Genomic DNA, 16,105 nt, shown 5'->3' with positions numbered 1-16,105 from the left:
TCTGGGTTTTATTTTTGGATATGGTTTGAAGTAGAAATCTAATTTTATCTTTTCCCTTTTGGAAAAAAATGTCTCAGCACCATTTATTTGAGTTCATCCTTTCTCTATAGACCTATAATGCTTTCTCTATTCCAAATCATGTTCCCACAGAGCGGGTCTTCTTAATTTCGGCCTCACAATCTTTGTTTATTTCCCTTCTACTGGGGATGCTTTCCTCTCTAGGCTCTTCTCAGGGCTACCTTTTTCTCGTTTTTCAGCTCTCAGATCAAATGTCATTCCCCTCACACTTTAGATCATGTCTACGGGTAGGTCGGCTCGGTGACCGCATGACTCTACTAAAGGATCTGGAAGTACTGAGTTGGGCAGGAGACTCTCTGCCCAGTTGTTGCCAGGATTTTGGCAGGACCGCCGTAGGGTAGGCCGCCGAGAGGAGGAGGATCCTGAGTCCCAGTGACGAAATTCGGCGGGCGCCGGCGTCGCCAGTGAGTGCGTCAGCACGCGCGGTCGACCGGGGGCGGGGCGAGGGTTGAGTCACGTGGCTTGGTTGCCTACGCGCTGCTGGGCCGTGGGAAGATGGCGGACGGAAAGGGAGACGCCGCCGTCGCCGCCGCCGCTGCTGCCGCCGGGGCTGGGGCTGATGCTGAGGCTCCGGCGGGGGTCGGAGCTGGAGACCGAACCGAGACTGAGTCTATGGCTTGGAGTCAGCGCCCTGCATCTCCGGCTCCAGGAGCCCCAGGACTGCGACCGTGTCTGTGGCAGCTGGAGACAGAGCTGAGGGAGCAAGAGGTGTCGGAGGTCTCATCTTTGAACTACTGTCGGAGCTTCTGCCAGGTGAGGGGCTAGCTGGTTGGCTGAGGGCGGCGGGGTGGGGAGCCCAGGGGAAGAGGCCCCGAACCCGTGGCCGAACTGGAAGGCGCTACCCCCGTGTTTCGCCGCGCCCCCGGGCCGGGAAGGCCCAGCTCGGAAGCTCAACCGCTGGCCCCCCTCCGCCACTGCCTGACTTTAGCCTCCGCCAGGGCGGGTCACGCTGGGCCAGACTAAGAGCTCCGAGGGCGCCGAGGGCTCCCTGGACGGGCCATGCCCTGTCGCCGTTGCCTGTGCCCCAGCAGAGTGGTTGGAGCGCCATTGCCCTCTGAGGGATTGTTTGCTCGTTTCTGCTAAGATCCTTTTTTTTTTTTTTGAGTAGAGTGCAGGTCTCCAAACTGGAAAACCTGTTTTTCCCTGAATAATTCGGAGCTATGTGTTGGGGCCAGAGACGTATCTTTTGAGCCGTCTACTGGATCTCTGAAAGGTATGACAGGTCTAGGAAAGGAGTATAGGGCTTTCTGGTTAGGGATTGCAGAGCCTGTTGGTTGGTTGGTTCGTTTTTTGAGCCTTTAAAAACAACAGTTAAGCCGTTCTTTATAATTTTGTATTCCTTTGAGGATTCTACTGTGATGAATGAGCCTTGTAGTTATTAGGCTCTCTGAGTAGAAGAGAATCAAGAAAGGTGTCGAGCGTTACCTCTTTCGGCAGTCGTGTGATCATTTCTATGCCATACTGGTTCTAATCTATGATTACGTATTTATTGGGATGTTTAGTTTAGTCTCCATGATCATTCCCCGAGTTTTTTCTCAATATTTCTAGTCCCTTATAAATTTGAAGATATGCCATTATCATTTCTGCTTCTGTTATATCAGGTTTCAAAGCTACCCCTTTGCTCCTTATCTGGTATACCTTAGAGAATGCAAAATAATAATGGTATATAGGCACTTGGACTCAATGAGTAGTTGACTGTGTTGAATAAATTGTGGTGCTCCAAACTTACAGTTGTGGGGGACAGTTTGCTCTGTTGGTCTGAAGGAGAGTAAAACATTGACTTAACTTGGTTGCTTTTCTCTCTCTTGTCTGCTGAGCCAGAAGTGCCTCATCTCTGAATGGAATTTTGACATTGCTAATATTTTCCATACATTGTATCACTTAAATTTTTGTGTCTACAACCTGTAGCATTTCCCTGAACTATGAAGTGTTAAAACAGTAATTGTTCTTTGCTTCTTTACTACTAATAATACTGATCATTTAGTACTTGCTACACACATCTGTGCTACAAACTATTCCTGATTCCATAGGATGGTGCCAGGCATTTTAGGAAGTGCTGAGGAAATGTAAGACAGCACTTGCCCTTGATGAGCTTACAGTTAGGAGGAGGTGGTAGAAATAACAGAATTTACAGTGCAGTTTTGGTAATGATAGGAAGGAAGGTGTTGTACAGACAGTGGTGAGGGAAGAGCCCCATGGGATATCCTTATGGGAATGACAATTAACTAGTAAAAATAAAAAGATTAACTATAGAATGCAATGTGTGCTTAGAAGCAAATAATTGGGAGAGGCTACTTTAAATAGGGTGATGAGGGAAGCCCCTATACTGAGAAGGTGAAAATGAGTCATGTGAATGTTGTGTGTTTGTGTGTGTGTATGTGTTTGGCACGCGCAGCATTCCAGGAACACAGAATGCTTTGGGAAGAAAAGCTAACTGGAAAAGGAGTGAGGAGGAGGGTAGGAGAATTGTGGGTTTGGGGTAAGATTTCTGAGCTTGACTTATCTTTCTAGAAAGATAAGAATGTATGGAACCGATCACATTGTGGCTTGTCAGAGGATATTATACATATATTCTTTATGCTAGTGCTTACAGCTTTGACTTTATTTAAAATGAATCGTTGAATGTCTTGAGTTTTGGTTATAACCTAAAGATGTGAGGGTGTAAGAATTTTTAAAAGAATGTACTTTCGTAATTTGTCTTTGCTATGATGTTTTTGGGCCACAGTTTTTCTGAAAACAGTTTTTAGACTAATAAATGAAATAAGAAAAGGAATTCCTGTGATGGTATGTTGTAGTAGAAAGTATGTGGACTTGGGAGTTAGTTGGATGTTAATTGTGACCACTTCTTAGCTGTTAACCTTGGGCAAACTATGACTGTGAAATTATATTTTCCTTTCTGACCTCTATCTCCTGGTAATGTTTTATACAAACAGTAGAAATAGAAAGTTTATATACAACTCTTTACAATATATATCCCAACATTTTTGTCACGTTTTTTTTCCCAGTAGTCCAAATATGGTCAGCCTAGTGTGTTCTTGCTCACCAGATACAGAAAAAATTTTTGAATTTTATAATGGAGCAGGAAAAATTTCACCATCTATATTTGGTTTAACAGGTCTTGGTTTCACAAAGGCAAAATAAGATTTACCCATCCTCTTAAGAAACACTGATTGTATGTATGCCTGACATTGCACTAACTACCAGAGATGGGAACCTGTCTTGCTAGGAGCACATAATGTGTAAAGATTGGAGTGGCAATATATTATCATAAAGACCTGAGCTGTGCTCTCTGGGATGCTTAATTCCCACAAATGTATTTTTGCCAATTGTTTAGTTTAGATATGTTTTAGAAACTCAGGTGGTGCCAAGTGGATCTCTCCTGCAACAGACTAGGACCATTCTCTCCATCTTTTGCAGCACTTAAAAGAAATGGCTTTATCTTTGGAATTGCACCAAATCAAGAAATAAACTAACATATGAAAGGATAGAGAAGCTTGTTTCGTTCTGGGCATGTTTTCAATTTTCAGGAGTTTGTGAAGATGATAAAAACAAAATCTCAGAAGTGAGAGTTTCTAAGGCCCTGGCCTGGTAGCTTGGTTGAAACAATGTCGGGATATACCAGGGTTGCGGTTCAGTCCCGGGTCAGGGCACATGTGAGAGACAACAAATGAATGCATAGTTGAGTGGAACAACAAATCATGTTTCTCTCTCTTTCCCTTCCTCTTTATCTTAATAAATAAGAAAAATTTGCTTTGAAGTTACTAAGAAAATTATAGTCAGATTAAGTTGTATTCAGTGACTGGAATATGTTTTTTTTTTTCTTCTGTTCCTCAGTTCCTTTTCTGAACATATTGTCTGCCAGACAGTGTGGATAAAGTAAACTCCAGCAAACAATCTTCTCTTTGTTTTGCTGAAAAATTGATGATATCCTCTCAAGTTTTTGCTATATTTTGGAAACCAAGAGTTCTAAGGTTTTACTTATTTGTAATAGAAATTTTAAGTCTTTAAAAGTAGTCTTTGTTAACAAGCTCGAAGTTATTGGGTGAACGATTATACTTTGAGAATACCAGGCAAAGTACTTTCATGAGTAAACCTGTTTAATGAGATGTTTTTAGGTTCTACACCAACAGTGATTTTGTAAGTTTTTAATGGTTGAAATAAGTACTACATATAGGTATTTCAGTTTTTCTAGAATATAGATTGAATACAAAGTGTCTAAGTCAGATAGACACAGTGGCTTCACCATTTAAACTGCTTGTGTGACCTTGGGCATGTTATTTTTTAAAAACCTTAGTATTCTTATCAAGTAGAGTAATAGTACTTATTGTTCTCTATGTAAGTACATTGTGGAGTGGACTAATTAAGACAATCTAGTAAAAAACAATATCCTCAGAATTGTCTCAGTTTTCTAGATAGCTTAGCCTTGGAATAAAAGCCTTCACAACCTTGCCTACAGATTATTTTTCTGATCTTACCTAGCCATTTTCATCATCCCAATCCTACTCTTAATTTATTCAAGGGTATTTGGAGTCCATGGACTAAAGCAGGGGTCCCCAAACTACGGCCCGGGGCCGCATGTGGCCCCCTGAGGCCATTTATCCGGCCCCTGCTGCACTTCCAGAAGGGGCACCTCTTTCATTGGTGGTCAGTGAGAGGAGCATAGTTCCCCTTGAAATACTGGTCAGTTTGTTGATTTAAATTTACTTGTTCTTTATTTTAAATATTGTATTTGTTCCTGTTTTTTTTTTTTTTACTTTAAAATAAGATATGTGCAGTGTGCATAGGGATTTGTTCATAGTTTTTTTTAATAGTCTGGCCCTCCAACGGTCTGAGGGACAGTGAACTGGCCCCCTGTGTAAAAAGTTTGGGGACCCCTGCACTAAAGTGTGATCTCTGTTACTTCTATGGTTAAAATTTTGCTTGTGAATTTCCAAGTGCATTATTTTGGGAAAGATGAACTTAATTCTCATTTTATTCTTTAAGATCCAAAACACATTTTAGGCTTTCAGTTAGTATTTACCAACTAGCTGGCTGGTCTCCAAAAGGATAGAATTACTTGAACAAGATCTCAGGTCGTCAAGCATTCTTCAGTCTTTTCCTTTTATTGTGCTGTTCTTTTTTTCCTTATTTTCTGTGTGGCAAATGTTTTCTCTTATTTTCTGTGGAGCAAATGTTCTTTCACTGTGTGGCAGTGCAAATGTCACTTCCCCTGTGAAGTTTTCACTAAATACATTTCTTAGTTGTTTGTGTTCTTTTGATACTTTGTACATACTTACAGTTTTAACTCTTGTTTTTCTTGTCACTGTTTTAGTTACTTTAATAATATCCTCTTCACTAATCTTCCTTGCCTTCTGATTGGCCTTATCTACAGACCACTTTGGTGTTCTTTCTAAATTTTAAATGTGCGCAATATATATTTTTTTTTTTTTGTATTTTTCTGAAGTTAGAAGCGGGGAGGCAGTCAGACAGACTCCCGCATTCACTGGAACGGAATCCATCTGGCATGCCCACTAGGGGGTGATTCTCGGCCCATCTGGGGCTTGCTTCGTTGGGGCCTGGAGCCATTCTAGTGCCTGAGGCGGAGGCCATGGAGCCATTCTAGTGCCTGAGGCAGAGGCCATGGAGCCATCCTTAGCGCCCAGGCCAACTTTGCTCCAATGGAGCCTTGGCTGCGGGAGGGGAAGAGAGAGAGATAGAAAGGAGAGGGGAAAGGGTGAAGAAGCAGATGGTTGCTTCTCCTGTGTGCCCTGACTGGGGAATCGAACCCGGGACTTCCACATGCTGGGCCGACACTCTACCGCTGAGCCAACTGGCCAGGGCCATTATGCGTAATCTTGTTAGTCACTTTATTCCCTAAAATTCTTCAATGGTTTCTTGCCCCAAAGGCAAGATAAAATTTAGACTCATCAGCCTGGTATACAAAGGCATTTAATATCTGGACCCCACTTATTTCCCCAGCTCCCCACCTTCCCCTTTACAGGCCTCTTTTTATTTATTTATTTGTTTGTTTATTTTCATCTTATCTCTCAGTTTGCCTATTTTGTCCTTTAAGACCAAGCTAGGATATTAACAGTCTTTCAGAACTGTGTTTTGATTTCAGCAGATTGAATGAGGTGGTTCTTTCACTTAGTATACTCCAGTATCATCTCATACATAGTGTGGTGCTTAAATATTTGTTTTCATTTTGTCTCTTGTATTGACAAGTAAGCCAACAAAGTGTGGGTCATTTTTAGTCTTTTTTGGTGGTATGACAATCTTTACCTAATGAGATTTTTATTCAGCTGTCCCTGATCCTTTTAAAAAATTATTTATTGATTTGAGAAAGAGAGAGAAACATCAATTTATTGCTCCACTTATTTGTGTATTCATTGGTTGTCCCTTCCTTCCTTCCTTCCTTCCTTCCTTCCTTCCTTCCTTCCTTCCTTCCCTCCTTCCCTCCTTCCCTCCTTCCCTCCTTCCCTCCTTCCTTCCTACCTACCTACCTACCTACCTACCTACCTACAGAGAGAGAGAGACAGATAGACAGAGAGACAGATAGGAAGAAGGTAGAGAGATGAGAAGCATCAGTTCCTCGTGGTGGCACCTTAGTTGTGCATTGATTGCTTTCTCATATGTGCCTTGATGGCAGGGGAGGGGGGGAGCTCCATTTGAGCCAGTGACCTCTTGCTTAAGCCAGCGACCTTGGGGCTCAAGCCAGCGACCTTTGGGCTCAAGCCAGCTACCATGGGATCATGTTTATGATCCCACACTCAAGCCGGATGAGCCCACGCTCAAGCTGGCGACCTCTGGGTTTCAAACCTGGGTCCTCTGCATCTCAAGTGGACTCTCTATCCACTGTGCCACTTGCCTGGTCAGTCTCATTGTTTGACTCTTGTATGTGCCCGGACTGGGGATTGAACCTGCAACCTAGGCATATCAGGCCAACACTCTAACCCAACTGGGCTACTGGGCCAGGGTTTGTTTAGTCTTTTTTGTATACTTGGTACCTAGCAATTAATACATAGCTGGACACACAAAACTAATTTGTTGAGTGAATTACATTGTAGGGGCTTTGTGATATACTCAAAAGGGAACACTGAATGTAAAATCTAGTATGTTAAATAGCAATTTTACCGTAAAAAATTAATGTAAAGGAGTAGGATAGGAGGTTTGGTCGTTTCTTGGAGACATTACTCGTCAACTTAGCCTTCATTCATATAATAATGTACATAGTTATACATGTGGAAAGAAGGGGTGGAAAGAAGGGTAGTGTTAATGGAGGGAGACATCAGGAGGCATTATAATACTGAGGAAGAGATACCAGCTTTAATAGGACAACAGCTTGGAAATTTTGAGAGGGGAAGGATTAGTCTTCCTAATTTCTTCAGGTTCATGGCTATAAAGACCTTTGAGGTTTATCTCTTTCACTTATTTTAAAAGGTTTTTAATGCATTAGCTATTCTTCTTGTGCTGCCTTCCCTTGGGAGATGTCTAAATAGAAACTAGATGACAGGTAATTATGATAGCAAAAATTAGCTTTGCAGTGCATATGACCAAAACAAAAATGTGACCTGCAAAGCAGTGGGAACTTTGGGACCTTTCATTTACTGTGGTAGTACCCAAGTCTTTAGCTGTTTACTGTGACCCCCCCCCCCCCCAGTGATTTCCATGTCTGCCTGTGGATCATGCTTTTCTGAACAATGTTAACAAAAAAATAGCACCATTTATTTCAAGACTGCCTTTCCCAAAGGCATTGGGAAACTAAAATGTTCTTTGTTTTCATTCAGTTCTAGACACTTGTTACCTCTCTAGGAGACCTTGCTTGTATATCTTACCTAAAACAGCACTTCCCCATCTTCTCACCCCCCCCTTTTTTTTTTTTACAGAGACAGAGTCAGAGAGAGGGATAGATAGGGACAGACTGGAACGGAGAGAGATGAGAAGCATCAATTATCAGTTTTTCCATGGCGACACCTTAGTTGTTCACTGATTGCTTTCTCTTATGTGCCGTGACCGTGGGGCTACAGCAGATCAAGTAACCCCTTGCTCAAGCCAGCGACCTTGGGTCCAAGCTGGTGAGCTTTGCTCAAAGCAGATGAGCCCGCGCTCAAGCTGGCGACCTTGGAGTCTTGAACCTGGGTCCTCCGCATCCCAGTTTGATGCTCTATCCACTGCGCCACCGCCTGGTCAGGCCATTTCTTCCAACTCTTGAACACTGCTTTATACTTTGTCAAGTCATTATCTGATATGTCTTCTCACCTGGAATGTAAGCTTGTAAGGCTGTTAACTTTTGTTTACCCAGGACCTAGAATAGTACCTAGCACTTAATGGGTACTCAATCAATATTTATTGATCTTTTATCTTCTCCCTTTCTTAAATTCCTGACTAGACATCTTGAGGGTGACAAGAAAATCTTTATAAAGAAACGGGGGAAAAAAAACAAACGGAGTTTTTTTTGTTATCCAGTTTGTACCACCTCCCAGAAGGGATAACTTCTTACTGTTCTTTGTCTCTTGATTACCTGAGTAGAACCTCTTTTTTATTTTATATTTTCTAAGAACTTCCCATGGTTGTTTACATTCCACAAATATATATTTAAAGTAATGACTTTTTCTATTGGTTTTGCTTAGCAAGATTTAAGCATTTATTTAGGATATAATTGACACAGTACTGAAAAACATGAACAAAATGGTATAAAAAATAGATTCCTAAAACTTTCATTGCTGACTTAAAGCCAGTATACAAACGATTAGATGAAAAATTAGAGGGACTCTTTAAGTTACTGAGCATCTTTTCTGTGCTAAGCACTCAGGCAGGTGGTATTTTCATTTTACTGGTAGAGAAAACTGAGACCCATGGGAATTAAGTAACTTTCCCAGGGTCACACAGATAGTAAGCTGTGGCAAAATCTTTTGATTCCAGAGCCCCTGCTGTTTTTCCTATATCAGCATTTCCTAAACTGTGTTTTGTTCATTATATATATTTTTCTTGAAATAAGGATTGTGTTCATGTTCATAGAAATTGGGATAATGTTGGGATAAATGTTTTTTAATGCATCTTTATATGCTGAGGTGCCTTGTGAATCTCCTAAAGGTACATTAAATGTTGTATTGCATTTGGCAAATTTAGCAGTTTCAAAACATTTAATATTTTGCCATGTTCTAAACACTATTACAGCCTAAAAGTCATATTTTTCTTTTGTTATAAAAAAGCAAAAACTTTGGTGAAAAGTTGATTGTTTTATTAAAGTTTCTGCACACCACTGAGTTTTGATTTTCTAGTTCAGCCTAAAACGTGACAATGAGCTATGAAAAATAGTTCATCCAAAGTTTTTGTAGGTTTTGTTATTCTTTATTTATTTATTTATTTATTTTACAGAGACAGAGTGAGTCAGAGAGAGGCGTAGACAGGAACGGAGAGAGATGAGAAGCATCAATCATTAGTTGTTCATTGATTGCCCCCCCATATGTGCCCTGACGGCAGGCCTTCAGCAGACCGAGTAACCCCTTGCTGGAGCCAGCGACCTTGGGTTCAAGCTGGTGGGATTCGAACCTGGGTCCTCTGCATCCCAGTCCGACACTCTATCCACTGCGCCACCGCCTGGTCAGGCAGGTTTTGTTATTATTCTTTAAGAAAATATTCCAACATACTATAATTTTTGGAAGTTGAGAATGAATTATATTTCAGACATACCTTGATTTCAAGTCTATTCAGATTTATCAATATTTCTGCAACATAGGGGAAACTACTGATGTATTTATTCATCATCATTTTATGTTGTGTCTGATTTCTCTAATTTTTTTTTTTTTGAGTATCCTTTTTTGTTGGGGTGTTTAATAACTTACTGTGTGTTCATAGTACTTTTACTCCCAAGGAAGTAACCTCAGTCTGTCTCATTAGCCAGCACAATAATGCTTTATTAATATGGGCACTTAAAAGAATCATTACCAGGTATGATAGAATGAATGGTCTAGCTTGGGAATTGCGTTTTTATGATATATGATTGTATTAAATAGACATCTTTTTGTGATTTCATTTTCTTTAATTTGCCTTTTTTAATGTATCTACTTTAAAATATAGAAGGTATCTTTTTTTAGAGAGAGAAAGAGACAGGAAGGGAGAGATGAGAAGCATCAACTTTTTTGACACCATAGTTGTTCATTGATTGCTTTCTCTTTTATTATTTATTTATTTATTTATTTTTTTATTCATTTTAGAGAGGAGAGGGAGAGACAGGAGAGACAGAATGGGGGGAGGAGCTGGAAGCATCAACTCCCATATGAGCCTTGACCAGGCAAGCCCAGGGTTTCGAACCAGTGACCTCAGCATTTCCAGGTCAACGCTTTATCCACTGCGCCACCACAGGTCAGGCTGATTGCTTTCTCATATGTGCCTTGACTGGGGGCTCCAGCCGAGCAAGTGACCCCTTGCTCAGCCAGTGACCTTGTGCTTCAAGCTAGCAACCTTTGAGCTCAAGCCAGTTACCATGGGGTCATGTCTATGATCCCACACTCAAGTTGGCAATCCGGTGCTCAAGCCAATGACCTTGGGCTTTCAAACCTGGGTCCTCAACATCCCAGGCTGATGCTATCCATTGCACCACTGCCTGGTCAGGCTGTTTAGGGTATCTTAAAGTAGTAAAACTGTGCATTTTTTGTTTTTTTGTAACTCCAATTAATACATGCTCATTCTGAAAGCTTAAGACAAGATGTTAAATGTATAAAGCAGAAAGTGAAGTACCATGTAATCTCATTGTTAATAGCCTGGTGTAATTATCTGATTTTTGGAAAAATACATATATAACATGTGACACTCCTGGTTTAACGGTTTGGGATGTATACTTAAAGAATTTTTCTATATATAGTAGTATGTACATATATATACCACTTGAGAAAAATAGTGTCAAGCTTATAAACTAAAACTTGCTATTTCACTCAGTGTTTTATACCCATCTTTCCATGTGGAATACATATTTACTACATTAAAAAGATAACTGCATAGGCCCTGGCCGGTTGGCTCAGCGGTGGAGCGTTGGCCTGGTGTGCGGGGGACCCGGGTTCGATTCCCGGTCAGGGCACATAGGAGAAGTGCCCATTTGCTTCTCCACCCTCCCCCCCTCCTTCCTCTCTGTCTCTCTTCCCCTCCTGCAGCCAAGGCTCCATTGGAGCAAAGATGGCCTGGGCGCTGGGGATGGCTCCTTGGCCTCTGCCCCAGGCGCTAGAGTGGCTCTGGTTGCGGCAGAGCAACACCCCTGAGGGGCAGAGCATCGCCCCCTGGTGGGCATGCCGGGTGAATCCAGGTCGGGCGCATGCGGGAGTCTGTCTGACTGTCTCTCCCCGTTTCCAGCTTCAGAAAAATACAAAACCCCCCCCCAAAAAAACAAACTGCATAGTATTCCATTAACAACTGTGTTGAATGAAAATTCTGTAGGTAGCAAAACTTTCACACTTAGTTTTAAAAACCTTAACTATAAAATATATAATGCTATAGAAAGATTTAAGGGAAAAGTAAAAGCCCCTTTCTGCCCTCAGTTCCTGTAGTCACTCCACTGAGGAGTTAACAGTCTCTGGTGTAGTCTTACAAGCTTGAGGACCTGCTCTTCTGCAGTTTATCCTTTAAATTATTATATTGAGGACAAATATCTATATCATCAGTACATGTGGAGTATGTATCATACTTAAACCATTTTTGTTCTTTTTTGTTGTTAACACAAATAATGTTGCAGTGAACATCCTTAAACATTAAGCATTGATTTTTTTATATTGATAAAACAAATTTATGAAATGGGTTAAAAGGAGTGTTTATAATAATTTTTTTTTTTACAGAGACAGAAGGATAGAAAGGGACAGACAGGAACAGAGAGAGATGAGAAGCATCAATCATTATTTTTTCGTTGCGAAACCTTAGTTGTTCATTGATTGCTTTCTCATATGTGCCTTGACCGTGAGCCTTCAGCAGACCGAGTAACCCCTTGCTCAATCCAGCGACTTTGGGTCCAAGCTGGTGAGCTTTGCTCAAACCAGATGAGCCCATGCTCAAGCTGGCGACCTCGGGGTCTCAAACCTGGGTCCTCCTCATCCCAGTCCGATGCTCTATCCACTGCTCCACTGCCTGGTCAGGCTATAATAAATTTTGATGGATATTAACCTATAAAAGTTGAATATGTAGTTCCATCGGTGGTGTTTGGGTGTCTCTGTTTCACTATATCCTTGCCAACCCTGGTGTTATTATTTGCCAATCTGATAGTTTAAAAATGCTATTACATTATTAATTTGTATTTTAACAGCATTTCTGTATTTTTTTATGTGTATTAGATATTTACATTTTTTTCTGTGAGGTTTGTTTTTCCTTTTTTTTTTTTTTTTACATTTTTACTTCTTAATTTTATTTATTTATTTTGTGACAGAGACAGAGAGGGGAACAGATAGGGACAGACAGGAAGGGAGAGAGATGAGAAGCATCAGTTCTTTGTTGTGGCACCTTAGTTGTTCGTTGATTGCTTTCTCATATGTGCCTTGACCGGGGGGCTACAGCAGACTGAGTGAGCCAGTGGGCTCAAGCTGGTGAGCCTTGCTCAAACCAGATGAGCCACGCTCAAGCTGGCGACCTTGGGGTTTCGAACCTGGGTCCTCCACTTCCCAGTCCGACGCTCTATTTACTGCACCACCGCCCAGTCAGGCTACATTTTTTACTTTTTAAAATTAAAATTTTATTGTCTAATCATCGAGTATGACCGTGTAGTCTTGAGATTCTGCACTGATTTCAGGTTGTCAAGAAGCAGAACATATAGTTAGTTGAAGCCTAACCCGAAAGTCATTGGCGTGTATCATCATACTTAGTGATTGATTGTTGTGAGAGATTTGTCAGCGTGCTGATTTCCAATAACCGTTTGATCTTGTGTATCTTTTATCAATGCTATTAGATAAATCAGCTGAATAACTGGAATTGTGCTTTACATTAGCTAACTTTTTCTTACATTGTTATCTTTATATGTTTTCAAATAAAGTGCCACTGATGGGATGCATGACCTTGGGCCAAATTAGTTTGTTATTTGGGCCAAATTGCTGCTCAAATGAGATGACCTTTAAGATTCCATTCTCCTCTAATATTATATAATTCTATTTAAAAATATGGGCTAAGGATTATTTTCTTTTTAAAAAGTATTTTCTTTATTAATATTACAGCAAGAGGATAGTGGGGTGAGAAGTATCAACTCATGGTTGCTTCACTTTAGGTATTCATTGATTGTTTGTCGTTTGTGCCTTGACCAAGCAATCCCAGGATTTCCAACAGGCTAAGTCAGTGTTTCAGGTTGATGCTCTATCCACTGTGCCACCACAGGCCAGGCACGGATTATTTTTCTAAGTCATCTCTAAACATTTCCTTGGTCTGACCAGGCGGTGGCGCAGTGGATAGCGTGTCGGACTGGGATGCGGAAGACCCAGGTTCGAGACCCCGAGGTCGCCATCTTGAGCGTGGGCTCATCTGGGTTGAGCAAAAATTCACCAGCTTGGACCCAAGGTCGCTGGCTCAAGCAAGGGTTTACTCGGTCTGCTGAAGGCCCACGGTCAAGGCACATATGAGAAAGCAATCAATGACCAACTACGGTGTCGCAATGCGCAACAAAAAAATAATGATTGATGCTTCTCATCTCTCTGTTCCTGTTTGTCTGTCCCTGTCTATCCCTCACTCTGACTCTCTGTCTCTGTAAAAAAAAAAAAAAAAAAAAAAAAAAAAAAAAATATATATATATATATATATATACATTGCCTTGTACATTCTATTGAAATAAATGAATATTTAATATTTTACTTATATAGTACCACCAATATTTAAGCAAACAGAATATAAAAGGGGTGAGATTTTTTGAAAACTAATTCAAATAAAACTATTAAATTTATATCCTGTCCCCTGCTGGGTTATTATTTATCCCTCTAGGGCAGGGGTCTCAAACTCGCGGCCATGTGGCCCGCCCACCAATTTTGTGCGGCCCGCAGACTAATCAAACTTTGTGGATTAATCTGCGGGCCCCGAGTTTGAGACCCCTGCTCTAGGGTAAATGCCTAACCCAGTGGAAACCACTCTACAAATTTGAACTGAGATTATTTGTCTACATTAGTTGCTATGTGCACTATTTGCTTGGCTTTTTTCTTCATAGTGAAATCTTGATTTCAGTGTTTAAAGGACTTGGTAAATGAAAATGTTAAATCTAGAGCAAATTATCCCATAAAGTTTAACAGTAAATGGTTAAAACATTATATTTGGTCAATCTCATATTTTGTTGTTTTACAAGTTGGAGAACATATGCAGTAGAAAGTAGATTTGAAGTTAGGAGATTTTACTTTAAATGCTCATTCCTACACTTGTGACCTTAAACCTTGCCTTGGATCAGTATTCTTGTCTATAAATTTTGTGGTAATAGAAACCTACCCCAATTAATGTTCAAATGGGACAGTGTAACACTGCCCTTAGCATAGCTTTGGTAGCAGGTAGTTATTCAGTATGTAAGTTTCTTTATTTTATTTCTATCCTGAATATTGTTTTAAGAAAGTATTTAATGAGAGCAGTTTTCCTCCATTATTCTGTCAAAGTTCAGCTCATTGAATAAAAAAAACATAGATTCAGAAAGTTTATAATGAGCTTTGTAGACTAGAAGTGTAATTTACAGTGAGTTTCTGTTATATTGAAAGCAATATAGATGCTCTTTTGGGTTTATAGTGTGTATAATGGATTTGACCTGTTGAAAACAACAGGGCATTCTATATAAAATATATATATATTTTTTTTACTTTTCCAAAGCTGGAAACGGGGAGGCAGTCAGACAGACTCCCGCATGTGCCCAACCGGGATCCACCCGGCACGCCCACCAGGGGGTGATGCTCTACCCATCCGGGGGGTCGCTCTGTCGCGACCAGAGCCACTCTAGCGCCTGGGGCAGAGGCCAAGGAGCCATCCCCAGCGCCCGGGCCATCTTTTTGCTCCAATGGAGCCTCGGCTGTGGGAGGAGAAGAGATAGATAGAGAGGAAGGGGGGGGGGGTGGAGAAGCAGATGGGCGCTTCTCCTGTGTGCCCTGGCTGGGAATCGAACCCGGGACTCCTGCACGCCAGGCCGACACTCTACCGCTGAGCCAACCGGCCAGGGCCTATAAAATATTTTTTTTTTATTTGGCTGTTAGTTCTTAACTTGGTTTATTGTTTGAGATTTAGGTTATGTATTTATTGAAATATGCACATATTGAAAGTGATTTGTATTTGTAACATTGGATTTGAGTCCCTGGGGAAAGATGGCTGGCCATGTTTTCGTAAAATCGTATGTGGGGGAAGAATTATAGAGCTTATCTTGCCCATTCTATTTTCAGCTTAAAACTTGAAAGGGGAACTCTCTCTTTGTCTAGGACAGTGGTTCTCAAACTTTTTGAAGTTGGGGCACATTTAAAATCCTACAAATAGCCTGACCAGGCAGTGGCTCAGTGGATAGAGCGTCAGACTGGGATGCGGAAGACCCAGGTTCAAGACCCCGATGTCACCAGCTTGAGTGCGGGCTCATCTGGTTTGAGCAAAAGCCCACCAGCTTGAACCCAAGGTCACTGGCCAGCTTGAGTGCGGGCTCATCTGGTTTGAGCAAAAAAAAAGCCCACCAGCTTGAACCCAAGGTCGCTGGCTCCAGCAAGGGGTTACTCAGTCTGCTGAAGGCCCATGGTCAAGGCATAAATGAGAAAGCAATCAATGAACAACTAAGGTGTCGCAACGAAAAACTGATGATTGTTGCTTCTCATCTCTCTCCGTTCCTGTCTGTCTGTCCCTATCTATCCCTCTCTCTGACTCTCACTCTCTCTCTGTAAACAAACAAACAAACAAATAATAGTGCAAAGTAGCTAATTACAGAATAGCTGCCGAGTGCTACTCAGCATGCTGGGTTCTGGTCTACAATGATGAAAAAACAGATATGGTTCTTGCCCTCTGTGAATTCATTGACTCTTAGTCTAGTGCCTTGGTCTGCAAACCGTGGCTCACGAGCCACATGCGGCTCCTTGGTCCCTTGAGTGTG

The 16,105-nt window shown here is 41.3% G+C and overlaps 1 protein-coding gene across 1 annotated transcript in view; it reads left to right on the top strand.

Annotated features, from left to right (window-relative positions):
• The first annotated feature begins 563 nt into the window (after positions 1 to 563).
• RLF (RLF zinc finger) overlaps positions 564 to 16,105 on the top strand; it is a 94,846-nt gene continuing 79,304 nt past the window's right edge. The window contains exon 1 of the mRNA XM_066269522.1: positions 564 to 831. Coding sequence (XP_066125619.1) covers positions 574 to 831 — 258 coding nt within the window. The 5' untranslated portion in view covers positions 564 to 573. The remainder of the gene's footprint in view (positions 832 to 16,105) is intronic.

This window comes from Saccopteryx bilineata, chromosome 3, assembly GCF_036850765.1.
Source record: "Saccopteryx bilineata isolate mSacBil1 chromosome 3, mSacBil1_pri_phased_curated, whole genome shotgun sequence".
Taxonomy (NCBI): Eukaryota; Metazoa; Chordata; class Mammalia; order Chiroptera; family Emballonuridae; genus Saccopteryx; species Saccopteryx bilineata.
The sequence above is the reverse complement of the archived record's forward strand: the minus strand, read 5'-3'. Positions and strand labels throughout refer to the sequence as shown.